A 27,215-nucleotide genomic window follows, 5' to 3' on the forward strand; every position below is an offset into this window, starting at 1 on the left:
TTGTTTTGCAAATGGAAATTTGGTCCAATGCAATTGATAGATATATCATGGGGAAAATCCGAGTGTAACACAAACTTCACATTTGATTACACAACTCGTCCATGAGAAATACTAGGTGAACCGAGAAAACCACGCCCAGCTGAATCAAGCTGCATGGGAACGCACAAATCACTCAGCACCCACCTCACAGCTGCCAGCTACCCTGGCGAACCATGTGTTGGGAGCCACACCCAGACACATCTGGTGTTCCCACTGTCGGTCCGACTGCAGAAAACTCTCATTCCGCCTCTCCACAATAACCCACACGCGGCGGTCCTTCCAGTGCCTGACTCCACAAACTACTTCAGGTCTGTTTCAAAGTAAAAAGCTGTATTTATTGTAGTATTGATTTCTTAATCATTTAACATATGTAAAACTTTGCTACCATTTTCATCAACCTCCTTTTTATGTATCACTGACAGTGGTTGTTGTGTCCCTAGCCCCATTTTCCATAAGCCTTGTGCTTGCATAGTTTTTGCTTAGCCTTGTGATTTTTATTTTTTTAATGTTTATTTTTTTTAAGGACCTCTCCAATCATCTTTTTTTTTTTTTTAATGTTTATTTTTGAAGAGATGGAGCGCAAGCTGGGAAGGAGCAGAGAGAGGGAGACAGAATCTGAAGCAGGCTCCAGGCCCAACCCAGGGCTCAAACCCGTGAACTGCGAGATCACAACCTGGGCCAAAGTCGGACACTTAACCTGAGCCACCCAGGTGCCCCCGCATTGTGATTTTTAGGAACTAGCAGTCATGTTATAGGACTGAGTGCACACGTAAAACACTCAGCTCACGGTAAGCCTCCAGTGAGTCATCTACTGCTATTATAATAACAATTATTGAACCTCGTGCTTGAATAACACTTGCCATTTTTTTCAAGGTTCTTTCCCCATTATGAATTGACTTCATCCTCATGCTTTGCTTGTGGGTTATTTTTCTGATTATACACAAAAGAAAATGCAAACGCAGAGAAGTCACTTGCCCAAGATCACACAACCAAGTCCTAGCAGATAAAAGGCCTGTTCCCTGCCTTCAAATTTCTTAAGATACAAAAGATACAGATATTACTTCTAAACCTATATCCAAGCACTGAGAGCAAAACGTACATAAGAGCATGGCCCTTTGGGAGTCAAAGGTGGAGAGGAGAGAGGGCATTTAATCATAAAGGAATCCTTGAAGAGGTAAATTGGGACTGTAGAAAAATAGAAGGAAGAAAACTGCAGAATGGAGACAAATCAGTGGATAGCAGGGGTCTCAAACTCAGATGCCTACAGGGGCCAAGCAAACAACAGGGATGAATGGAACGTTCCGGGTGTAAACAATAGAGAATGGTGGGGACTGCAGGGCCTCAGGTCTCACCAAAGGGGTAGCCACTAAGGAGTGCTGACCAATTTTGTGGCACTCCTAGGAAGATCCAACAACTGGTTTTTATGAGAAGCAGAAAATTTACATTTTATATGAAATTTCTAGGTTGGGTTTTTTGTTTTTTCATTTTAATTGCGGTCTAAACATCAACTGTTTTCTAAACATTGGCAACGAATTCAAGTATTTTAAAAACACGTTTCAGGCCAAACTAATACATCTACAGGCCAGATGTGCCCCGCGGGCTGCCAGTATTCAAGCTCTGATGAATGACGATGCTCAGGGCTCGGGGCCCCAAGCAAAGAAGTCTGAACAATGATGGACACAAAATATGTTATTTATTGTCAATTTCTGCAAAGACACATTTAAGCAACAAAATATACATTTGTCAACCTTTTAGAATTTGTTTTATACATTAACAAATACAATGTGCTACCATAGCAATAAATTAAATGTACATTATTTACATTACATAGGCAGTCGGGGTCTACGAATCACCTCCTCAAGAAGAGGAAAGAAAGAAAAGTCATCATCACATGGATCATCATTTCCAAGCTACACTTCTGAGGTTCTATCACACAAAGGAATCTCTTCACACTAGAACACCAGCAATCCCCGGGCTGGAGCGTAGAAGGGGAACGCCCATGACAGGGGAGAGTTGGCATACATGCTAAGGAGTGGGAAGGAGGAACTGACCGTTCCAAGTGGAAATATCACAAAATCAAAGATGACGGCATTTAAATTCCAGTCTTTCAGACAAACACCCTCTCTCCAGGGCTGGTAAGGCACAGGACAGAGCCACTGCCCCAAGAGCCTCTCACTAGGCAGGGCTCCACTGTCCTTGGCCCTAGTGCGGGTGGTCTCCTTCCTCCCAAAGGGGCAGATGGGCCAGCTGAAAGGAAGGAGATGTGGGGTTGGGGTGGGCAAGGGGCTAGTGGTAAAAACAGATATCAGGGCTTATAGAATGTTCCTTCGCAGCCTTGGCAAACTCCACTGACCCACCCTCACTTTTGAGAAAGGGAGCTAGAGATCTGGGGAGAAGCCGTGGGGTCCCAAGCATGGCTGCATGGCTGGGTCCCTGCCAGCCACCTACTTGACCCCTGACTATCCCCCACGACGACCTGTCTCTGTTGACTCAGAATCAAATGAAGAAGGTAGTGTTTGCATTGGCACTTTAAACAGCCAGGGTAAGAAGTGACGGTGGCTCTCATCCCACCTCGTCACATGAGCCTACATTTTTATTAACCACCTTTGTTTAAGGGTCGGGGAGAATAGGAGAGTTTTCTTCTACCATTTTCCTTAACTTAAGGGGGAAACTGAGCGTTAATTAACTCCATCTCTGCCCTGGCCCCCACCCCTACAGGGTAGTTGAAGAATGGACATTACCTGGAAAAGTCCACTAAAATCTCTTGCCCTCCAGGTTTTCTCTGCTCAAGCTGCATCCAAAACCCCAGGGCCCTCACTGAAAAACTGAGAGACTATCCCTCCTGATGAAAAGAACAGAGACTGAGGCCCCACCCTGACTGCTGACAGCTCCCAACCAGTGCCCAGGCATCAGCAAGGCTCCTCCAAAACTCAGGGCCCCGGCAAATGCAGCCACTTGTTGAAGGGACCATGTAGGTGGAGCAGACGAAAGGGCCCTGGGTCGTGGGTTCTAATCCCAGCTTTGCCACTCGCTGGTTGTGTGATCTCCACCGAGTTACTTCCCCACGGGGGCTGAGGTTTCTCGGCTGGATGATGATCTGGATGGATTAGATGTCAAAAGGGACCCAGAAGGCTGGGACACGGAGATGATGCCAACGAGGCTGAACCACAGAATGTTTTTCATTCATTTTTCACTCATTCATCATTTTCCATTCATTAGAAACTCTAGCTAAGATCTTCTCTCTCAAGCTCTTTCTGCCTCTGCTTTTAAGCATCAACTGAGCGGAGGCAAATGGATACCCTACAGAGCCTGACAAATATCATTTCTCCCGTGAGTCAGGCAGTTCCCAGAAGCAGAGAGGTGTCCAGGAAACACCTCTCCTGTGTCCAGATCACAAGCAGAGCACCTCGAATACCAGCACGAGCACTGTCAGAATTAGTCTGGTCACAGGGACCAATGAGACTTGAGCAAATCTTTGAGCCCCAAGACTGGGCGCAGCAATGAAAGGAAGTTTTGGGCCAAGCAGATGCAGGAGAATATGGGGGAAGGAGCCTCCAGGAACCCGCGCTGCCTGCCCCACGGTCTACAGGAGTGAGGTTAAGACTGTCCACTCCCTGCTCTCCTCCTCCCCCTCAGCCCTAGGACCTCAGCGGGGCTGGTCATGTATACTCTAGAAGCCATAGGATGGGCTTTCTAGAGAAGGTAAGACAGGACCCAGAGGAAGGACATTTTGGATCCAGTCCAACGTACCCCTGGTAACATAAGAAGGCAGAGAACCACTTCTCAGGCCTGCTTCGTAGGGAGCACACCTATGCCTCTGTTTCCCTGGACACGCCCCACCTTCCTGGCCACCGGCTCAGAGGCAGGGGCAAAGCCCTCCCAGGCAGTGGGGGCTGTGGGAGCAGCAGCCAGAGCAGTGGAGGAAGGAGGGTATGAGGTTCCCAAGTAGGACAGGGTGGGGACAACCTGGAAACTCCAAAGGACCCCCAGACCACAACACAACACAGCATAACCACCAAGCAGCTGTAAATACCAGCTATCCAGAGAAGCAAACCAGAACCTGGAATCGTTTTTTTTTTTTAAAAATGCAGCTTGACCTTCCAAGATCCTTCAGAAACTCAGCCAACAAAATGCTGCCAGAATCCGCAGACCTCGTGCCAGCAGCGGGTGCCGCTACAGTGACTTTTAATAAAAGCTACACAGACATTTGTTGACCTTCTCACTAGAAGAAATTTCACCGGACTAGTATTTTAAGTAAACATGTTTCCCAGAGTGTGAGGGGAGAGGCCCGCCCAGCTTGCAAACAGGACCCGACAACGTCCACATGAGTGAGAGACGAAGGGTCAAGGTTTTGCTCTGATGGCAAAAGCAACAGGGGAATTGTCGCATCGGTCAAAAACAAGTAGAACATTGACTTGGGGCTGCTTTGACTTGGGAATAGGCCCAGATCCCACCGCAAAGAAAACATCTGGTAGAAATCCTTGTCGTCTGCTCATTGAAGTAGGAAGCCAGCCTGAGTCGCCCTGGCTGTCCTGTGTCCCAACGTGCACTTGAAGCCGTAGCACCTCCGAGGCTCTGCTCCTCAGACTCCATGTTTTACTCGTTTTACTTCACACCCGCCTTAACCCCCAGCAGGGCCAGTCAGCAGAAACGACCTTTCACACCGCACACGGGGAAGGGCAAGAAGCACGAATATGGGGCCGCTCCTGAGAGTGGGCTGGCTCTGCCCGAGCGGGCAGGGGGCAGGCAGCGTCTGAAGTGCACCCCCCGGGGGCCCAGGTGGTACAAATCTCACCAACGGGACCACTGCCTGCAGAGTCGTGACTGAAGAAGATTGGGGGACCAAGCGCCAACATGGCCAGAGGGCACAGCAGCTGGGAAGAGCCCCCAAGGTAGCCCTGGGCCCCCCGCAGATGCCAGGAGGACAAGCTGCAGAAGGACGTCGCCCCTTCCCTCACACCTACATTCTGTGCCCACACCCGGGCCTGGCCAAGCCTAACAGCTCGTGCCCCATGTGGCCTCCCCGGCTCTGCCCCAGGCGGTGGGCTGAAGTAACTCTTCCACGAGCCTCTACAGCCAGCAGAGACCCAGCCCAGCACGCGGCCCCAAGGTCCCCCACAGCCGAGGCCCCAGAGCGCGACTTGCCAGCTCGCTCTCCCCGAATTCCTTCCCTCTCCGGGCTGCCCGCCCCTTCTTGGGGAAAACACCTGCCCCGAGGGGAGACGTAGGCACGGGGCTTCTCCCACAGCAACGGCCACCGGGCTGCCGCTGAGGAAGAGCACGGCGCCACCTCACGCACGCCCAGCTCAGTCTCGGTCAGCTGACGGCAGCAGGGACAGAGGCGGCGCCGGGCCTGATGTCAGCAAGTGGGCAAGGAAGAAGTTTCTAGCACAGAAGCACACGGTTGTGGGGGCAACACAGCTTGGAGATCAGGACACCTTGGAGGGCTGCTACAAATCTCTGTTCCCGGGAAAGTGGTCCCTCCGCCACGACTACGTGTATTCACCGCACCTGTCACATCCAGTGCTGCCCCTCTCCGGGTGCGGCTTCCCACCGGTGGCCTCCGCCCCCCACCTCACCACCCTCTTTGCCTCTCCTGTCTGTGACCAAGTCCCTAGGACCCACATTCCCTCCCTTGCCCGACTCTTTCCTCTACGGACAAAACAAGATGACGAAGGACCCAGACACACATCACATGGGGCAGTCAGGTGCAGGGGGAGCCCGGAGGAACGAGGCCTTGTCCGGAGAAGGGGAAGTGCTTGCAGGGTGCCTCGGCAAGGGGACAGGCAGGGCGGTGGCCGGATCGGGACACTGGGACAGATAACTGGTCTGGTGGGAAGGTGGCCGGTGGAGCAGCAGGACTGTGACGGTCAGAGTAGTGGATGGCACCCCCAAACTGCTGGAACAGGAGCCTTCTCCAAGACAGAATCGGGGCTTCCCTGGAGGACAGAAGGAGGGAGATGGTGACCAAACGGTGGGTAAGGAAGAGGAGAGCGTGCGCCCAAGGCTATAGCCCACTGATGTGCTTGTGACAGGATGGGCCAAACACAAGGGGACCGAAGGTTACGCAGCCTGAAAAGTTGGGCATAAACACGGACTTGATGAACAGAGGCATCGGATGTACATGACAGGGGGTAAACGTGAGCATTAGAATTCCCACGGTCCCTTCTGCCTTTTCATAGATCAGGTTTCTATAAAGTGAGAGGAGCTGTGCCCCCACTCCGCCTTGGTTCCAGCTGTGACTCACACCCCCTGTCCCCGGGAGCCCCATGGCAGGAAAAGGAATGGGCATTCAAATGGGTCTCCAGTAACTTTACCAGCAGGAGGTCAGGCCTCAGTGTTGTCAAACTGGACCCATGCCCCGCTCTGCTGAAAACCACACAGCTGGAACGCAAGTCCTCCCCGGGGTCATCCAGTACAGTGTTTAGGGGGCTAGGGCACCTCTGAACATGACGGGGGGACACATTTCAGCCCAGAACCCTGGCCAAAGACACAAGGAGGGAAAGCTGCCAAGAACAGGGAGGCAAGGGGGGCAAATTGCGGAATCCCCCGTCCAGGGCAGGGAGGCCCGCTCTGGGCTACGGTCCCCCTGCCTGCTGGAACCAGGCTCCTCCCAGGGCAGGGAGACCAACTGGGTGAGCCTGGCCCAATCCTATCAGGAAACTCTCCCCAGCCACACCGGAGACCACCTGCAATCCTCCGCATCCAGACCTGCGCCCCATCACAGAAGCTTCGGGGAAGAAGCGACCGGCCCTCTCCAGCTGTCAGGATCTCTTTGGCCATTCTCAGGTTATCAGGCCACTAGTTCCCTGGTCTTAGAGTGGACACACTTTGCCACGTGGCCAAAGCAGGACAAACACTCAACCCACCTTTGACAAGCGAAGGAATCCTCTTTCACATTAGTGACCCTGTTTCAAGAGAAACCCATGTAAGAGTTTTAAACAACTAGACAACATAATCTCCAGCTTCTGTGCACCCAGCTTTCAACTCCCTGGTGAGCTCTGAAGGGGCATGAGGCTCCAGGAGCCAGCATTTCCCAGCTCACACCTGGTGTGTGTCCAAGGGTGTGCCTCACCTCACAGGAGGTGTGGCAGAGGTGGCTGGCAGCCCCCAGGCTGATGCCTGCACCATGCAGGGACCGCAGCATCACCCCTAGACCTGACCAGAGTTTTCCTCCTCCACCCCCTGTGATGTGTGAGGCACCCCCTTCCCCAGGCCCCCAGAAAGGACAGCTGAGTTTTGGAGGAGGTTGGAATACGGGATGCAGGAGGCTCCGCCCACTACCCTCACCCCCCCTGGATTCTTACCGCACTAGAGCTGGCATGGCTGAGCTTATCAAAGCGGAATTTCAGGTTTGACCTCGGGGAGTTTCTGCTTTTGGTATCTAGGAAAAACAGAAGCCTCCGTGAAAAGACGGCGAGGCTGTAGAGGTCACCGGGGCTGTGTGTCTGGGGCAGGGGTGCTGCCCGGGGGGTGGGGGTGGGGGCAGGAGCAGGGCCTTCTCCCTCCCCCGAGCACTCCGGCTGACTTGCAGCAATTTGTCAAAGCCAACTCTTTAAGTTTTCAGAAATGCGAGCTAGTTGGTAAACCCAGTCATTTTTTAAAAAATCAAACTATATAAGCTTACAATTCCATAAATTATATTCGTCAAAGGTACTAAATAGGGGCGCCTGGGTGACTCAGTCGATTAAGCATCAGACTCTCGGTCTCGGCTCAGGTCATGATCTCACTGTTCGTGAGCTCGAGCCTCATGTGGGGCTCTGTGCTGACAGCACGGGGCCTGCTTGGGATTCTGTCTCCCTCTCTCTCTGCCCCTCCCCCCCCAAAATAAATAAACATTTTTTTACAAAAGGTAATAAACACTCAGAAGTCATCACTTCCCAATTATTTCTCTGCATTTTATTACGATCTACTCTCCTCGGGCTATTTATGTCCACGGTGCCTGTCTGGTGCTCCTTCCCAACTCCGCAGCTCACCGCTAGCCTGAGATCAGCCACGGCAGGAGCATTTACACCAAAGAAATCAGCAAATGCTACAAAACCAGGGCTTGACTTATTGTTTTGTTGTCTAGGCTTCCCCTGAGAAAACGCGAAAAATGTCAATTAAATGTGAAAATGCATTGTGTCTGTAGCCATTACATTATAAGCAGCGCCAAAAACTGAGTCCGTACCCTTCCAGTATCTGAAAACTGGTATCTGATTCAGCAAAGAGGTTGCACGTGTCACTGACAAAATATCAATCATCATTCATGTCAGAACTACACCTGTTGGTCATCAGCAACTTTTAGTTGCCTACAGATACCAAGGTTAGAGAAATATCAGTAAGAATATGGGATTTATAATAAAGATTATTATTTATAAATTGTGTGCTTCAGATCCTCTGTATCAGTAAAGTTTATAGTAAACGTGTGTGTGTGTGTGTGTGTGTGTGTGTTTGTGTGTGTGTGTGTACAGCAGGAGAGCCAGTTGTTAAACATTTCCCAGCACGCTGCTGGCAGGAGGGCCACTTGGCTTTGTGGTTTTCCTCTGGCCCAGGGAATCGGCAAGTCAGTACCCTCCACTCAGAGGCTGCTGACTTATTTCTGGTGCTTCGAATCAAGGGGTCCCACCCAGCACCGTGAGTACCTGTCACTATGACCTGCCAGTCCCCTCTCAGGGTCCCAGGGAGCCCAGGTGTGATATGACCAACGGTCGGGGCATCTGAGACTACAGAAGCCTGGAAGTCAGGTCCTCCGAGGGCACCTCCCTCCCCCTGGCCCCATCTCTCCCCAGGCGCAGCCAAACAGTTCAAAACACTTTCCAGATCTCTGCAAACTGACCCTGGTCCTGCAGGTACCCAGCACAACTTCTTCGAGGCTGGGAGTAGGAAGTAGCCCTGGGGTTACATAATGCGCCAGGGAAGGGGGTTGAGGGCAACATACCGTGTGGTACGATAAGAGGAGATGGAGTTACCAGGCCCATTCAAGGTGCCCTTCTGCCCTGGGTGACCTTCAGCAAGTGGCAGACACTCTCTAACCCTCCCATTACTCAAAACTTTATTTTGATATGTACCTAATACCAAGTAGGAGCCAGGCTTGGTTACAGATTGTTTCATTCATTCCTTCAATATTTCATTAAGCATCATTTTTAAAAAATCAGAGTATCTGTATTACTACCCACTTTACAGATGAGGAAACTGAGGCTCAGAGAGATGGACCTATCAATGCCACAACCAGGATAAGAACCGGGCTCTGCAGTGGCCCGGCACAGGGGGCAGGACTAGAGCAAGCGCATGAACCAGATCTTTCTGTGTTTCTATCACTTGACTAGCATTTCTCAGCCTCAGCTCATTGACATTTGGGGCCAGATAATTCTTTGCGGGGGGGAGGGGGGTGCTGCCCCTGTACTTTGTAGGATATTTAGTAGTATCCCTGACCTCTACCCACTGGATGCTAGCCGCACAGTCTCCTCCCACAATCCTGAAAATCAGAAATGTCTCCATATCGTTAAATATGCTCTGGGAAGGCAAGAGTGCCCCCCGGTTGAGAACCTCTTACTATTGTTTTATTCCCGTTATTTAACAAACATTGAGGTTAACAGTTCTTTTCTTTTTAATTGTTTTTTGTTTTTTAAGTTTATTTATTTATTTCGAGACAGCAAGAGAGCAAACACAAGGGGGGCAGGGGCAGAGAGGGAGAGAGAGAATCCCAAGCAGACTCTGCCACCAGCATCTTGAACCCACATCCTTCTCCCATTTCTCCAGACACCCCTGATCCACAGCCCAGCCACCCCTCACTGCCCACTGTGACCCCTTGCTGGTCTCTCTCTCTGCGCCCACTCCCTATCAATCCTGTCTACTCGGCCAGCTGCGGCCACCAAAACAGTCTTTCGCTAGTCCAGAAGGCACTGCTCCACTTAAGACCCTCCAAGGCTCCCCTCGCCAGCAGGATGACACCCAGCTCCTTGCCAGGGTCTCCATGGGAGCCGTAGCCTGGCACCCTATGTGCTGTCTCCTCTCACACCTGTCCCCTAGATGAACCGCAGCCCAAGGAACCATGTGCGGTCCCCTCCACCTGTCACACTCCTCCCGCTCCGTACCCTTGCACTGTCAAGGTCACAGCGTGGCAGAGGCACCCGGCATCAGTAACGGGGGTGGGGCAAGAGAGCCTCGGCTTTCAAATCCCAACTTCTCTACCAAAAAAAATCACTGCACTTTCAGAGCCTCAGTTTCCCCACAAGTAAGGAGACAATAAGAACACAGGTGACTTAAGGCTGATGAACAGATGAAGCGGGCTAGCAGAGCTCAAGGGCCTCACCCTTTGGGGCCGAAGCGGAAACCGCCTGACTGAGCGTGGCTGGGGCTCACGCCCACGAACAGTGGTCAGGACACAGCCCCTGCCCCCTCCCCCCGCCAGCCTCATGGTGCACATGCCCAGACGTCACTGACCTGTAGGACTCCGGCTCATGATGATGGGGGTGGCGGCCGCCCCCAGGCTGGGGCTTTCGCTGCTCGGGGACGGGCTGTACACAAACACCTCCTGCTTGAAGGGTGAGGTTGTGGACGGCTGGCTGCTCTGGGGAGAGAGGCTGGGTGAGCAGGGCCAGCTCCGTCCTCAGCGGCACCACAGGGTGACCCGCGCCATGGCAGGCCTGCCACAGGTCCCCAGCAAGCTCAGGGCGGTCACTGCCTCCCACTGGCACACTTGGACCTGCTCTTTCTGCCGCCCCTAACCCTGCCCCCAAAGTGCCCATGGCCTGGCCACACAGAGCACCGGCCCTCTCCTCTCCAGCCAGGAGCCCCATGGCACGGACACACACCATTCAGCGCAGCCTCCGGCCCCCTGCTGCCGCTCCGGTGCCACTCTGCGGAGACCTCCCGAGCCACTGCTCCCAGAGAACAGAGACGGCTGACTGGCCCACCTCTTGCTTCCCTACCTTCCCTTTTACCCACAGGGCCTGGGTGGGGCTCTTCCCACAGCAGTTAGTTTAATGCATACTGCGGGGGTCTGGCTGGGCCCAGGGCGCCCTGCCCTGCTCCCCAGGGCGGGATGGAGGTACACCTACCCCGCTGTCACACTCCTCCATAGCCTCGCCCTCCCCCGCCGTGCTGCTGAAGCTGCTGGTGCTGGAGGAGGAGCGGGAGATGTTGGCTCGGCCGTTCTCCTTCAACTTTATGAAGGGCCTGTGGGAACAGGAGTGGGGCAGGCCCCGGTCACTCAGCGAGACCCCCTTCACCGGCAGGGCAGACCTGGCAGAGACTGAGCTGGCCCGCCAGTGCCTCCCCATGCCCCTGCCTGTTGCCTTTCACGTTTCCAGAGAATTCTCCAGGCAAAAATGCTGGCTGTCAGCAGAGAGCATATTCCAGGGCTCCGAGTGGCTAAAGTCAGCCCTTCCCCCACCCTCACTCTCTTACTTCTCCTTGTTGGGGCAGATTTCCGGAGAGCTGGGATTGGATGAGGCCTCAGACTTTATCTCTTGAGAAGAGTGTGCACCATCCGGGGTCTTGGGGTTGCTGGATGCACTGTCACTAAGGAAACAGGAATGAAGAGGGGTGAGGCCATGGGACTGGCCCCTAAGCCTCCATCCCACCCCCAGGCCTAGGACAGCCAACAGGCTCTCGGCCCCATAGGGCCTGAGGGGTCACAGCACGCCTACCAGCGCACAGCCGCCACTTCCCTGAGCCCCACTCAGACAGCAACAGAGAGTGGGGTTTTCTGCTGCATCAGGCTATTCTAGGCTCTTGGATGAGCCAAGCGCTATCAAGCAAGAGAACTCGCTGATCCTCCTGAGCCCAAGTCCACTCCCCACTTTTGCTGGCCATCTCACCTTGGCAGAGCTCTAAGTCAAGAACAGGCCACAGGCGGGGTGGAGTGAGGTCTACAACATCCACTCCCACAGCAGGCAAATAACCCAGTGCATGTGGACTCCTTGGCAGTGTGGGCAGGGTCACCGTGCATAAGTCCAGGGGACACCCTTCACACAGACCACAATATGAGCTCCCTGGATCCGTGTGACAAGGTGGCCTTTTATGCTGGGAATGGCACCTTGGTAAACGGGCTACTCTCGGCCAAGGGCCCGAGGGCTTCCTTCTCCTGTAGTTTAACAAAGACCATGTACTGACACCCACGATTTCTACTGCGCCCCCTGTTGGGGACAAGCTGGCCTCGTCCTCAATGCACTTTTATTTTTACAGCAACCTTACTGAGATACCATCCACGTGCAATTCACCCACTTAAAGTGTGTAATTCAGTGGTTTTTAGCATATTCACAGAGTTGTACAACCATCACCACGATCTAAGTTTAGAACATTTGAGACCCCCATAATGCAACTCCAGACCCACTCCTAATCACTCCCCATTCCCCCCTCCCCCCAGCCCCTGGCGACCAACTAATCTACTTTCTGTTTCTATGGATTTGCCTCTTCCAGACGTGTCATAGAGACGGAATCACACAACGTGTTGTGATTTGTGACTGGCTTCTTTCCCTTAGCATAGTCTTTTCGAGGTTAACTAAGTTGTAGCACGTATCAGTGGTTCAACTCCTTTTCATTGCAAAAAAAAGTATCCCATTGATGGATATGCCACATTTTATTTATCCACCTTGAGCTATTACGAATAGCCAGGAACATCTGTGTGCTGGTTTTTATGTCGATATGTGTATTCTTCCTCTGGAGTCTCTACCTAGGAGTGGAACGGCCGAGTCAGACGATAACCCCGAGTTTAACTCTCTGAAGAACTGCCAAGCTTTTTTACAAAGCAGGTGCATTAGTTTACATCCCTACCAGAAATGCCTGGGGATTCTAGTTTCTCCATATCCTCTCCAATACTTCTTATTACGTGTCTCTTTGATTATAGCCACCCAAGAAGCATGAATGTCTCAATGCCCCTTTAATGAGGTTGCTAATGACCTCCTAATTGTCCACCCAAGCAGGGGTTCGGGTCACAGTGCAGGGCTTCTCTGCACATTGACACTGTGGACTCTCCCTCCTGGAATCCCTCCCCTCCGGGCTTTCTCTCCCTCATCTTCCCTCCCTTTCTCCCCTTGCCCTTAAATGCTGGTGTCCCCAGGCATTCTATACACCCCCCTGAGTGGCCATATTCATTGATCCATCTTTGACTCCCTTCTGCGGTCAAGGCCTCTCTCCTAAGCTTAAGACTTTCATCCTGACCACTCAGAATTCTGCACTTCTCTGCTGGGCAGGCCACAAGGACTCTCACATGTACTGGTTCCAAACAGAGTTTTTCATCCCCCTCTGTAAACCCACCCCTCATCCTGCATGCCCAAGCTCGGGTCCTGGGGTCACCATTCAGGGTGACAGGCAGACAACCTAAATGCCTCCTTTTCTCTCACAAGACTGTAAGCTTCTGGAAGGCAGGTTTGTGCCTCCCGTAGCTCTTGCTGGAGCACTGACCCCAGCATGTAGCAAGCACTCAAGACATGTTACTTGCTGAATTAAAGGGCAAATGGGCTCACCATTAAAGGATCAGAAAGACAATGAGCAAGAACAGGTTAATACCATGCAGTACAAGAGCTGCTTTTAAAAAGACAGAAAACATTCTAGAAGCCTAAGGAAAGTTAATTAACTGTCTTGGCAGGGAAGCCTTCCATAAGAGGGAACATTTGAGTGAGCTTTGGAAAAGGAGGCAAAGAAAGAAAAGAATCCAAGCAACATTTCTAGTTTGGGTCCAAATGCGACACGGACAATTCTGGAAGGTCCCACACAGAGACTGGCCAAATCTGCCTCAGTGGACACAGCAGAGTGAGACAGGTGCCTGAAGTGGGGACCAAGGTTAGAAGGAAGCTGTCTCCCGAAGCAGCGCAAAGCCCTCCCTGAGGTTGGCCATCTGGCAGCTACAGCAGTGGAAGGACCCACAAACCCCTCACTGGACAGTTACCATCGTGTCCGGCCGTCACCTTGGCCTTCAGCGCCTGTGTGTAGACGGGGGAAGAGTCCCGACCGCCGCTTGATGGGGCTCCGCGACTGGTTTTTCACGGCTGCTGCCGCCGCCACTGGAGGCTGCCAATGAAACCACCAAAATGAGTGTTCATGGCCCACCCCAGACCCCAGTCTCCTTCTCTTCACCCCCCACCCATCTCTGGTCTACAAATAGCTTGTGCAACCCCCAACCAGTCTGGAGGGGATCCCACAAAACAGCAAGACAGCTGGGAAGGCGAGGATCTATGTAACAGGAGCTGAGACCCCAAGACTCAAGCCATTTGCAGCCCATTTTCCTGTGCTCTTAAGCCAGACCTTGTGGCCCCAGGTAATAATCACCAAAGACCACAATTCTTGGAGGAACAAGGGGTCAGGGCCATGATAAGGAGAGCCCAGCACATTGAGGTCAGGATGATTCATGGGGTCACAGACTGAGAACCAGGAAGCTGCGAGAGCCCGGGGAATGACCTGGTCCAACCACTAGCTTTACCAGTGAGGAAACTGAGGAGCCTAGGGGTGAGGGGACTGGGCTAGGGTCGCACAGCAAATCACCATAAGGACAAGGACAAGAACGCACGGCTCTGACTCTCCATCCATTCCTCACAGTAACTGGGTCCAAGCTGAGTGTCTCAGTAACAAGACAGAATGAGAGCGGCAGAACCAGATCCACAGGCACCCACAGGCCAAGGGAACCGCCAAGAATGTGACTCTGCTTCAGCTACATGCAGGGGGGAGGAGCAAGGGGTGGGAGACTGAGGAGCAGGGACTGCAGTCATCCTTTAGAGCCCTCCAGACCTCTAATCCAGGTCCCGACTTCTGCCATTTGTGTCCTATGCAACGTTGGGTGAGTAGCCAAACTCTCTGGGCCCCAGTCTCCTCACCCACAGAATGGGGATAATTGTCCTGCCCTGCTCATTTCACAGACCTTCTGGGTGGGGCAAGACAATAGTATGAGATATTTGGTAAGTTAAATGAATTATGTAAGACCACTTATAATACTAGTCCTTAGTATCATGGTGGGTATCTATCTGGAAAAAAAAAAAAATAAAGAAAAAGAAAAGGAAAGAAAAGAAAACCCTACTCTATCCGAATGCAAAGTCCCTTTGCTTTTTAAAAGGACCAACTATGTGGTTCTTTCACCTGGCCAGTCCCTGGTGCAAACAGACCAGACCCAAACCCACAGACACACCAGGCTCTTTCCCTGGGAACTGCATACACAGTGATTAACAGCCAAGACTTTGGATCAGGGAGACACGCATTCAAACCCCAGCTTTTCAGCTTAACTAGGTGACCTGTTAGGCCTCTGGGCCTCCCTTCCTCAAATTCAAAATGGAGAACACATCAATTTCTACCTCTAAGAGCTGTTAGAGGGATCAGATGAGATAAGGTCTATGAATCACTTAGTTCAGTCCCTGGTGCACAGCAAGCCAAGGGTGACTACCGTCATCATTAATAACAAAGCAAGGACACCCCTCCTGGGTCCCCAGCCTCTGGGCAGAGAAAAGTGCCCCAAAACTGAAACTGAAATGGAGGCTCCATTTCACAGGCAGGGCCTAGGGTCACCCCCAAACAGCCTCAATCTGCCCCGTCCCTGCTCAGGCCACCTGGCCCAAGCCTGGGTGAATACATCATCCTTCACAGGCCTGGGGTGGGGGGCCCTCCCCAGGAACCGCATGCTGCCCCAGGGGCCTGTGGCACTCACCGAGAAGGTGGTCTTGGTGACATCCATGCTGTTGTGGGAGATGCCCCCACTGAGGCTGCCAGGGATGCCTCCACTGTGCTGCTTCTTCTGGCTGCTCACCATGGTCTCCATGGAGTGGCTACGCACACGGATGGCTCTCTATGGGGAGAAGAGACAGGGACCTGAGGGTTGGAGCCCAGCCCACCGGATGCCCCTGCCCTCCTGGTGGGGTCTGTGGACAGAGCCCTCAGCTTGTGCACACTTGTGCACACTCAGGCCACTCAGGGCCACCAAAGAGCAAAGGGCACATTGGCAAACAGTGAAGGGTCCAGGAGGGGACACCCAGGATGATCAGGGGCTTGTCACAGCGTGGCACAGACAGGAACAGGTAAAATCAAGGCCGTTAAGCCTTTGACAGGGACAGGCCTGGGAGGTGACAATGCTCCCTCAGACCACTCGGCAGGTCTATGCTGTTATGGAACCAGAACCAAGAGAAGTGGCCATAGTGAGGACAGCTAGTTAACACAGAGGGAGCACTCCCACAGGCCCTGGGACTTTTAGTGTTGCTCTAATTTTAGGAACACGTCTTGTTTCCCTAGCCGACTTGGACACTTCTTAGAAGCAGAGGTCAGGTCTGACACTTCTCTGACTCCTCTCCTGTAATTCTCCTGGTTCTGGCACAGGGACGGGCACACAGGAAGCACACAAACAGAAGAGTTGCCACGTTTATTGGGGACTTATGACGCGCCAGGCTCTCTAAGAGCTTTAGATGTGTCCTCCCGACAAGCCCACCGTGTGGATGCCCTCCATTCCATTTCACAGGTAAGGCTCAGAGAGGCTCAGTGACCTGACCAGGAGCACCCAGCTAATAGGTAGTAGGACAGAGGGCCTCGATATAAACCCCAACATACGCCAAGATACACAAATGGAGATATGATGAGTTATGCACATAAAAATGTCATCCCTAGCATATTCCTCAGTGCAGAGCCACTGTCTGGTCCAACTTCCCCTCTTCCTCCACGGGACAAGGGCATATCATGATCAGTCTAAGGGGGTCATATAACCTATCCCCTTGCCAGTGGGACATGAGGGGTGTCTGATGGGAGCTGTGGGGAAAGGTCTCCTCAAGGACTCCCAGCGGCGCCTGGGCAGCTCCATCGGTTAAGCATCTGACTTCGGCTCAGGTCATGATCTCACAGTTCGTGAGTCCAAGCCCCGCGTCTGTGCTGACAGCCCAGAGACTGGAGCCTGCTTTGAATCCTGTGTCTCCCTCACTCTCTGCCCCTCCCCTGCTCGTGCTCTGCGTTTCTCTGTCTCTCAAAAATAAATAAACATTGAAAAAAAAATTTTTTTAAAGGATTTCCAAAAGAGATGTGATATTCTGCACCTGAAACTGCCATAGCCACCTTGGGGCCATGAGAGACCAAGCCTGCGGGACGAAGCCAACAAGCCAGGCTAACGGATGCCAAGGACCACACTGAGCCATGAGTCCCCACAAGAGCCCTTGCTAAGTGGGCTCGTGGGTTTTCCTTACTGTGAGAGCAGGCTGAGGTCCTCAGAAACTTAGCTTCAGAAAACTGACTTAGAAAGACAAAGGCATGGATGCGGGAAGCCGATTCAGGAAAGACAGCCATTGGCAAACACGAATGCTCTGGAGACAAACCATTTCTGCAAATGAGGCACAGAGCCCACCAGACTCTTACCCCTGATGTCATCTAGCCTCTCCTGTGTGAGTCAAAGACACTGCCTGAGGGACATCATCTCTCTCTCCCTTTCTAGACCACAGAACAGAATCGCCTAGCAACTGTTTCCAGCCAGTACATTCTATTCATTCCATCGCCCAAAGACAACATTAAGTCACACGCCCTCTGGAAAACCGAGGGCAGGAATGGTGTGGCACCACACTGAGGTGTCTCTGGATAAACAGCAAACCTCCCTAAGTGAGTCAAGTGCTCCATAAATCTCAGCATCATGACATCCCGCTGGGGCCCCTGTGGGTCTGCCGCCACCACCACCGTCATCAACGACGATGTGTCAGCTAATCGTGTATGTTCTGATGCCCTCCTCACGGGTCTCTTTCCAAGAAAGATTTGATGTGGTTTGATGAGATCTGGTCTACTGGGCTTCGTATACATGAACTCGCTGGATCCCTACAACTCTGAGATGCAGACAGGACAGGCACTGATAGGAAAGGTCCCAAAAGGCAAACGATCACCCAAGGTCGCTGCAGGTGGGAGATGGAGTGGGGACCCAAATCCAGGACCCTGGGCTCCAGATGAAAGGGTCCCGATCTCCCAAAGAGCTGTCCAGATTGAACATATAACGGAACTGGTTGATGGACTAACGGTGATCAGAAACCAAGGGCTTTCGACTCTCTTCAAAAAAAGTCTCCAAGGTCAATGTCAGGAAAGACGTTTTCTCCTCAAATGCCCTTGGTGCCGCTGTCTGAGTCCGCAAGATAAATCTGAGGAGACAATGGGCTGACAGGGAACCCCAGGGATGTGCAGGGTGGCCATCTGCTGCTTGAAGCTAAGAGAAAGAGGTCTGAATCCTGGTCTTCCCAACACAGTGTATGAACCTCTCTGACACACGGCCTCCTCGTCCGCACAACGTGGTGACGGTCCTGCGTGGGGAGGACATGAGACCGTGGGTGCCCAATACCCGGTGTGCAACCTGCTCGCTCAGGCCCAGCTCTCCTTCCCCGCTTTTGGGGACGGAAGGTCAGAGACATGACGGTTGCCCCAAAGCCTTAAAACAAAGCTGGATTTGGACAAAATCATCCAGTGACGTGGTCTGAAGTGTTTTACGTTTCAATCTGATGTGGAGCTGGAAGCACAGCCTTCTCAAACCGGGGAGGAAGGAGAGCGAGGAAAGGGTAGAGAAGAGAAAAGACGGTCTCCCCTCTGCCTGCATCCTCCCAGGGACAGGCTGCTCACTGCTTTCAGCACTGCCTACTCCAGTGGCGGACAGCCCGACCCTTGGAAAGGCCTTCTGTGCACCGAGCTGGCATCTTACTCGTTCTTCAATCTCAGACCAGTCTGTTCCATATTTCACACAACCGTCCCTCAACTGTCTGAGGACACGAGTGCCCTCAGAGAGTGCTCTCCTCCCGGCTAACCACCGCCGGTTCCGGGGTCCCTCCTCACGGTCTCCCAGCCCTCAGCTCACCTCACGGCTTACTTTTGAACAAGCTCTCCCTTAGTGGGGAAGGGGAGATGGTGGCACTTTCTATCTGCTTATGTCGCTTCATTTAGGCAGGGGACTGAGCTACCAGTTAGTGTTATACATGGAGCAAGTCTCTTCTGGGCCAACCACAAGCCTTGCTTCCTTAGGGGTTTGTGCTTCCTCATGATTCTAAATGGGTTTTGCGAGTTGTTTCGGTTCAACAAACTTAGGGGACACGAAGCAGAGACATGAGCACTAAGGCGGACGTGCCTAGCTGCACAAGGCAAGCAACAAAGGGAGGGGTGCTTGGAGAGAAAGATGCTAACCGCTTGCCTCCTGAGACACTCCTCATCGGGAGGTACCCTGAGGACTGGAATGGGGTGTTCTGTCCTTCTAGCAGGGCAAATAAAGGATGCAGGTTGACAAGAGAAGGAAATACCCCTCCCCCCTCCATAGACCAGAGCTCCAATCCAGGAACACCCGGGCTGCCCCTGCTTGCGGGTACTCTGCCTGGGAAATTGCAGCCTCCTGCCCTTCTCCTGCCACTAGGGGTCATACGTATCACACCAGTGCATTAACTATCACCACCTCTCAAAGGCTGGAGAAAGCAGCTGTCCCTGCTTGGGTGGTCCCCATTCTGCCACTGGACCCTCTTCTCTCTGGTCCTCCATTCTCCCTTCTGCACAAGGTTAATGGATGGTTGGGCCAGCTCAGTGTCTCTCAAAATGTGGCTTACGTGTATTTTGTGTACATAACACGTAGCTACATCAAGGAGTGCTACTTTTTCTTTTCTTTTTTTAAGTTTTATTTATTTTGAGAGGGGCACAGAGAGCCCCAGGCGGGGCTCGCTCTCACGAACCGCGACACCGTGACCCGAGCCAAAATCAAGAGTTGGATGCTTAACCAACTGAGCCACCCAGGTGCCTCCGAGGAGCGTTACTTTTTCTTTTCATTTCATTACAGACCAATAATAGCTTCATCAACAGCTGGCAGTGGCTGAGAATGGCATTTGGAAACAATGGTCCAGAGATCAATATTTTTGGAAGCTGAGTAATGTACAGCTCTTTCATTTTTATTCATTTTTAATGCTACTCTTTTTTTTTAAGTTTATTTACTTTGAGAGAGAGAGCGCACGCATGAGCTGGGGAGGAGCAGAGAGAGAGGGAGAGAGAGAATCTGAAGCAGGCTCTGCATGGTCAGCACAGAGCCTAACATGGGGCTTGATCTAAGGAACCATGAGATCATGACCTGAGCCGAAATCAAGAATTGGACATTTAACCCCCAGGCGTCCCACAGCTCTTTTATAAAGAAAAATATTCTTGCAAGACCCAGAATACATCCACAGACCCCCACAGCAGTGGTTCCACGGACCGCATATACAATATACTTTCTTATTCCACAGAAATGTCTTTTAATTGAGAGTTTCGCTGCAGAAGTTTGGTCTCTATAATTGGAAATATGTATATTTTTAGGTTATCATCTAAGTGAAAATGCAAAATTTTTAAGTGTTTGTAGAACTGGCAGATTCCTGAGACTATCTCTCAGCACTCAGTTTGAGAAGCAGGTCTGGACATCCATAAACCAACTGTTCTGTTTCTCATGGAAGAAAAGCCTGAAGTACAGCCAGTGGGACCGAGGTAAGAAGAGAGAACTATTCTACATGGTGTGAGGTGCCAGGCAGCATGACCTAGGGCAGCGATGGGTCTGCTTCTCTGCAGAGGGACAGAGGGCCACTGCTCTGTAGGGGGGTGGAAGGGAGAATGGTCCCGAGAGGCAAGGGGATGGATGGTTGAGATTGCTTTTAGCCCTGAGAATTCTCAACTGTCTCCACACGAGATGAGACCTTTGACCAGAAGGAGATAAAACACACAACTTTTCTTTCTGGGATCATTTTGTGCACCACTTCTTTCCAGAGGTGCAGGTGAGGAACACCATGAGGAATGCCAATAATTCTGATGCCACAGCACCACCCCAAGAGTGCATGAAGAAACAGCACAACGACGAGAGGCGGTTTCCCGAGCTGGGTCAGACGGTGGGCCTGGCCCAGACATCACAAACCTCCAGGCCGCTGGGCTCCGTGCTGCTCCTGGCTGGCCCCCAGCTCCAGCCTCCACAGCCTGGGAGATAAGAGGATAATGGTGGCAGGAACAGAGTAAAAGAGCTCCTGTTCCCAACTCAGGGTTTAAAAAAAGTTCATCATAATGGTCAGAGCTCTGAAGGCTCACTCAGTGTGACCGATCGTTACAACCCCTCCCATACCCCATAAGCACTGCCTCCGGGACAGGCACGGAAGCAGAATGCACAAGCAGATGTCTCCAGCCCACAGGTGGAAGGATTAAGGGTTGAAAAGAAAAAGATCCTGGACTACTGGATCAAAGATGAGTAGTTGTTAAAATCTTGAAGCCTCCTCTCTGTGGGAAACCTCTTCAGTCAGCCCCACTAGAGTCGAACACAGATCAACTGCTACTCCTCCAGAGGCAGGTGACTGGGCAAGTGGCCTGGAGCCACCCTCCTTTAGACCCACAACCTGCATGTAGCTGCTGGACCATTTTATCCAAAGGTGCCATGGGCAGTGTGCACAGTCTACGAGCTTTTCCAGGTTATAAAAACAGTTGAAACTTGAAAAACCCGACTGTGAGCTTCAAAATACAGAAAGAAACTTGCAAAACAAACGCTTCATTAAAATCTACAAAATATCACATTATGTTAGCTAGTCACCTGCAGCTTAAGCCATACACAAATTACATTTTACTGCGGGATGTGGGAGCATTGTGATGTGCTTGATATGATGAAGGGGCAGTGCTACAAAAGTTTTCCTATTTCCTGGGTTTCACATTCCCCCTTCTCTTGCCGGGCTAGCCGACCTAGCTCCCTCTTTCCTCCCCTGCCCCCCTTCTCCCTCATGCCCCTTTGCTCTTGATCTCCAATTTCTCCTATTTCACCCTGGCTGCTGCTGTCCATCAGGCCTGAAACAGATGCCCCAGGAATCTCCCACCAGCCTGGACAAGCAGCTCAGCTCCCACACCCCCCCCACACCCCCGCCCCTGCGAGGAATCTCGGCAGCTGCCTCGACTAGGGCCAGCGGAGCCATGCCCTGCTCTCTGCGGTCCCGCCGGGCCGCCAGGGACAGACCCCAGGCTTGCCCAGGCCAGGTTGGCGTGGGTGGAATCCTAACCGAGTCTGGAACCAGAGGCAGCATCATGTAGAACACGGGCTCTGTGATCCAGCAGACTCAACTCAACACTCGGATTCGAATTACTTTGTCTCTTTGAGCCTTAATTTCCTCACACGAAAAATTACACCCACAATTAATAAAACTGGAAATGAGGTATTATCCCCATCATAACAGCCTTCCTCACAGGGCACAGAGGGCACTTGTGAGGCTTTAGATGGGTTGGCGCACAGTAGGTTTTCACCTTACGCAGCAATAATAGCTAACGCTTTCACCAAGCATTTACCGTGTTCCAGGCAACGCGCACTCTCCACGTATTATTTCAGTGAATTCCTCCAGCAACTCCAGAGGTCCGATTGATCATCCGTGTGTCGTTGAGAACACTGCAGCTCAGAGACTTTAAAGACCGTGCCCACGATCACACCGAGCTGGGATTCTAACGCAGGCAGGGCTCACCCTGACCCCACACATACTGCCCCCAAAACGGGAGCTCGACAAGTCATTCTGCAACGGGCAATCCGGCAGAATGTTAACCTAAGAACCAGAAAGGCTGAGTTTGTTTCTCTACCTCTAAGTAGGTGTAAGGTTTTGAGCAGTCCTGCGGCCCCTCTCGCCTGTGCCCTCACGTGTGAATAGGAATAACAAGACTCATTCTGTTGACTACACAGGAATACAGCCAAGGTCAAGCTAGATGCTGGACGTAAGAGCTGTGTGGACCAAAAACGCTCAGTAAACATGTGATGATAAGCCTCCTGTATCTCACACTAGCTCAGTGGCTGCCCGAGCTCTACTTGAATACTTCCAGGGACAGCGAGCTCACTACTTCTTTTAGCAGCTCGTCCTCGTTAGAAAGTTCTTCCTTTTGCAAAGTCCACAGAGATTTACTTGCCTGTAACTCCGTCCCACCAGCCCTGGCCGGGTCCTCCAACGCCCTGCCAGGTGGACCATCGCAGTACCACACACTGGCTGTTACAGACCCCTAAGGCTTGTCCTGGCTCTCATCATCCTGTCCTGGACTCCTCATCCCGCCACAGAAGGAGGAAGTTGAAGGCAGTAATGTTCCTGGTTTGTGCTGGCTCCTCTCCTGCTGCCTGCTGACAACTCTTTCCCTGTCCCTGTTTCTCAGACTCCTGGGCCAGGAGGAGACAAAATCCGAATCAAGGAAGGATGCAGAAGACGCCAGAGACACTGCTGGCTGCTCTGACCGCTCACACTTCCCGATGCCCCTGCCCTCTACCAACACTGCAATCCTGGCACTTGGGCTCTGGGGTCAGGACCCCAAAGACCTTGGACCCCTTCCTTTGTTTGCCCCACCCTCACCTCCACCATACACCATCCCCAGCCGCTCCTGTGCCTGTACCTTAAAAGACTCCAAGAATCCCCCATGGCCCCCATTCTCAAACTTGTCCTCTTCTGGGCCCAGTCCCAGCATGGCCTGTGTGTGGGTGTGAAGCTCATCATGAAGGTTGTCCAGAAGGGCGGCCCTCGTCCGGTCCTAGAAGAAAAGAGGGTGGGGACGGTGGAGCTGGCACCGAGGACAGAGATGCGCCCTCTCCCCAGGGCTCCAGACACCTGACCGCCAGCATCCCAGTTAACAGTGTGGACCTCAGGCCTGGCTAGGCTCCGTGCTCACAAGTACTGCAGGTAATACCAAAGCTCTGTGGCTGGCCTCTGCTCTCTCCCCCGCCCCTTCTCCTCGAGCCATCCCACAGCTCTACCCTGCCGAGTCCCAGCTCAGATCTCTGCCTCCAGCTCCACAGCCACATACCCAACTGCCCTTCTCCATCCGGACGGCGCACCAGGGCCATGGATACAACCTCCAGGGGGCGCCGTGCACACGTACCAGGACGAGCCCTTGCAGCAACCCTTGCAGGCACTTCCAGGTCAGCAGGTCCTAAAAGACCTCATTCCCAATGATCCCCAGGTAGGTGAAGAGCCCGGGCCAAAGGCCCAAGAGCCGCCCTGGAATTCCACTTCGTCCCACTCAAATACAGGACTCCATCAAGTCCTCCCAACCCTGCCCCCAAACCATTTCCTCCTGTGGCCAGTGCAAGCAAGCTGTCACCATGTGTCCTGGACTCCTGTAATAGCTGGAGTCACCAGCTGGGTAGCTGGAAGCTGCCACCCTTCCTGCCCTCCTCCCTGGCAGCCTGCCCTTCTTGTCACATCAGGGTCATCTTCTAATATGCAAAGCAAACCATCACTCTCCTAAGTATTGTGTTAGTACCTCATCACCTCTAAAGTTCAAAGCCCTTCCTGACCTGACCCAACCAACCTCTCCAGCTGAGTATCCACCCCCACACGAGTCCTTCTCTCAGGCCATGTCAAACCCTCTGGGACTCCCTCAAAAGTCATGCTCTGATCTGCCCGGCCTTTGGTCATGCTATTTCCCATGCCTAGAATAACCCTCCTCAAACTTTCCTCCTGGCAGAAGCCTTGTCAGATACCCAGATTCAGCAGGTCAAGGGGCACCTCCTCCAAGAAGCCTTCCCTGAACACATCCCAGTTCTGCATGGGCAGAAGCAGTCACAGCCCCTGTGCTGGCCTCCATCACGGCCCAGTGTGGACACTATATCATACCTGTCTCTTAAGTAATGGCCCCTTCCCACCAGCCCAAAAGCTCCATAAGGCAGAAACCATGTCTCACCCCGGTATCACGGGGAATAAAACAGAGCCTGCCACACAGTAGGTGCTCAATAAATGGCTGGTGCATGGTTGGTTAGACCTGAAGTTTGCATGAAGTTTCCACAAGAGAAAAGAGTTCCTAAATCAACGCAGAACTGAAGGCTTAGAGGGGCAAACACAGTGCCCCGCACCTTGAGCAGCCCCCAGGAGAAGACCCCCGGGACAGGCCGGCTGAAAGCAGCCAGGAAGGCAGGAGGAAGACTTCCAGAAACAGTGCTCTCACCTCCAGTTTTGCAAACTTGTCCGACTTGCAGCAAGCGTTCTCTGCGTTGGTGAGCTTGGTGAGCAGAAACTCCCTGAACTCCGGGCCCTGGAACAGACATGAAGCTCTGGGATTCTCTCAGCCTCAGCTGTTGCTGAAAGGGCTTTCAGCCACAGCAACAGGTAAGCAGAACAGAGGGTCTGAGGAGAGTCCCTAAAAGGCCTCCTTCTGACATTCGGTCATTTTCTAGCCCAGGCCAGGCCCACCTAAGATGCCAATGTGGAAACCAGCTCTCCTGGTCCCAGGAAATCAACCCCTTGCCCCGGCGTTTCCATGACTGAAAGCAATTCTTGTCCAAGGCTTCTGGGACTGTGGCATAGGTACAAAAATGTTTCTTCTAGCAGAAAGGCAAAGCCAGCGTCAAACACTGTGAGAAGAGGCACTGTACTAGGCCAGGCTGGCGGCACCAGGAGAGGAGGGGAGAGACCCCAAGTAAGGAGTTTCTCCCAAGCCTGCCTAAGGCGCTTCTAACATCCCCAGCCCAGATCCGGCCCCACTCCAGCCACGGCCACTCAGATGCTGAAACCTAGAGCCTGAGATAAGAGAAGAGGAGAAAGGGGTTTCTTACCTTCTGGAAAACAGGAGGGCTGGGCAGAGGTGGGCCAAAGGCGGGCACATCTTCCCGTGCGGTGACTGACACCTGAAACAGAGTCTCGGTGTGGGCCAGGAGGGAAGAGATCCAAGCTGAGGAGGATAATGCATTCCAAGCCCTGGCCCTAGGAAAGCCCACCACCCAGAGCATCCTCTGCCCTCCCCTCCCCGGAACTCAAATCCAACACTCCCATGAGCCATCACCAGCATGGCCCAAGTCGTTGTTCCTAGAAGTGGGGCCGGCTGCACAGAGCCATCCACATGCTCTCATCTACATTTCTGGAGGCCAGAAACAAGTTTGGCAAGATGACCAGACAGGACTGAGGAGTAGCCTGGGACTCCACTTCTAACGCAGTACAAGTGCCCAGGAGGACTTATCTCGTTGCCTCATTTGAATGGATATTAATCCCACGGAGAAGACAAAGTGAGAACCGTTAACCCTGTCTTACTGATGGGGACACAGATGCCCAGAGATTGGGAGCCATCTCCCCTCAGGCACACAGGTGATTAGCCACAGAGATGACCAGGGAATCCACACCTCCTGGTCCTGCTCTGTGGTCCTTTTCCCACAACACTGACTCCCAAACCTGAATCACTTCAAGTGTTTAAAAAATAAATACCGATTGCATGGGCTCCACCCCAAACTTACTGAATCACAAGCTCTGGGGCGGAGCCAGGAATCCGCAACTGTCAAACACTCCACAAAGCTTTCGTGCGGTTGGTGGACTAGTGTTTGGGAGCCCTGGCCCCACACGCAGGGTTAGACAGTCTGTCTGGGTGAGCCCTGAACCAACAGAGCGCCAGGGCCCAGGCTGGGAATTGTGGGTAGGGGGACATCACGGTGCTCTTGCACAGGGTGTCCCAGGCTCTGGGTGTGGTGTCCACTTCCGGCCAGCCTGGGGAGGCAGGAACTAGGAGTGAGAGCACCCAGGCGCTCTGCCTAGGGGTGTCCCAGCCTCAGGACAGGCCCAGCACATCCAGATGCTCTCCCTGCGTGGACGTGCCCTGGTTTCACCTGCTCTCAGCCCAAAGGCTGCAGGCCTCTCTAGAGACTCTGCCCTCTCCCTTTCCCAGACTGCCGCTGGCGTGAGCCTGGCCCTGGCGTGCTGCCAGCCTCCCTGGCCTATGAAGCAGGGCAGATGCAGAGAGTCTGCCAGACCGGGTGAGCAGGCAGCTCAGAGCCAGGCCAAGGGAAGGCCCTGCCAGGGTCTGGAAGGAAACAGCGGGAGAGAGCTGGTCAGTACTGCTTTCTCTCCCCAAGCTCAAGGCTGTCTGCGTGCCCAGAATTAGGAAATGGTGTGTGTTCAGCTGACATGATCTCTGGCTGGTTCCAGCTGCCAAACACAGTACCCCACCACCACCCACTGTGCACAGGAACTGAGGTGGGGGGGTAGGCCAGAGGTCAGGCCCTCCGCCCTCTTCCCACCCCTATGGCCCTCCTTCTCAGGCTTGCTCTAGAGTGGTCTGTGCTGACTGGGTAAGGCGCTTCAGACATGCTCTTCAACCTGCCGAGTCTCTTGGTCAGATAAGCCCACCATAGCAGCCATGTCAGAAAAGCAGGAGACAGGATCCTTCCGGGTGACGGCCATGTATCTTCTATCCCCCCTGTATTCCCTCTCCTGACCCCTTTTCCAACAAAGTGCCCAGGGCTTTGCTGTCCCCTCCTCTTGAGGACAGGTGGGTTGCTGGGCCGAAAGCAGAAGCTG

At 52.9% G+C, this 27,215-nt stretch overlaps 1 protein-coding gene across 5 annotated transcripts in view; it reads right to left on the reverse strand.

Annotated features, from left to right (window-relative positions):
* Positions 1-739: 739 nt before the first annotated feature.
* The window catches only part of RAP1GAP2 (RAP1 GTPase activating protein 2), a 191,696-nt gene continuing 165,220 nt past the window's right edge, over positions 740-27,215 (reverse strand). For 2 of the 5 annotated variants that reach the window (XM_042965677.1, XM_042965676.1), the window contains 11 exons: positions 25,487-25,558; positions 24,880-24,966; positions 23,332-23,466; positions 15,656-15,793; positions 13,913-14,034; positions 11,431-11,544; positions 11,082-11,199; positions 10,465-10,591; positions 7,347-7,423; positions 6,909-6,947; positions 740-5,978 (listed from right to left, as the gene is read on the reverse strand). In XM_042965677.1, the coding sequence (XP_042821611.1) occupies positions 6,939-6,947; positions 7,347-7,423; positions 10,465-10,591; positions 11,082-11,199; positions 11,431-11,544; positions 13,913-14,034; positions 15,656-15,793; positions 23,332-23,466; positions 24,880-24,966; positions 25,487-25,558 (999 nt within the window). In that variant the 3' untranslated portion in view covers positions 740-5,978; positions 6,909-6,938. Of the gene's footprint in view, positions 5,979-6,908; positions 6,948-7,346; positions 7,424-10,464; positions 10,592-11,081; positions 11,200-11,430; positions 11,545-13,912; positions 14,035-15,655; positions 15,794-21,914; positions 23,102-23,331; positions 23,467-24,879; positions 24,967-25,486; positions 25,559-27,215 lie in introns of those variants that run through there. The other 3 variants (XR_006210997.1, XM_042965678.1, XM_042965680.1) reach the window with 3 other exon arrangements.

The sequence above is a fragment of the Panthera tigris genome, chromosome E1 (genome assembly GCF_018350195.1).
Source record: "Panthera tigris isolate Pti1 chromosome E1, P.tigris_Pti1_mat1.1, whole genome shotgun sequence".
Lineage (NCBI taxonomy): Eukaryota > Metazoa > Chordata > Mammalia > Carnivora > Felidae > Panthera > Panthera tigris.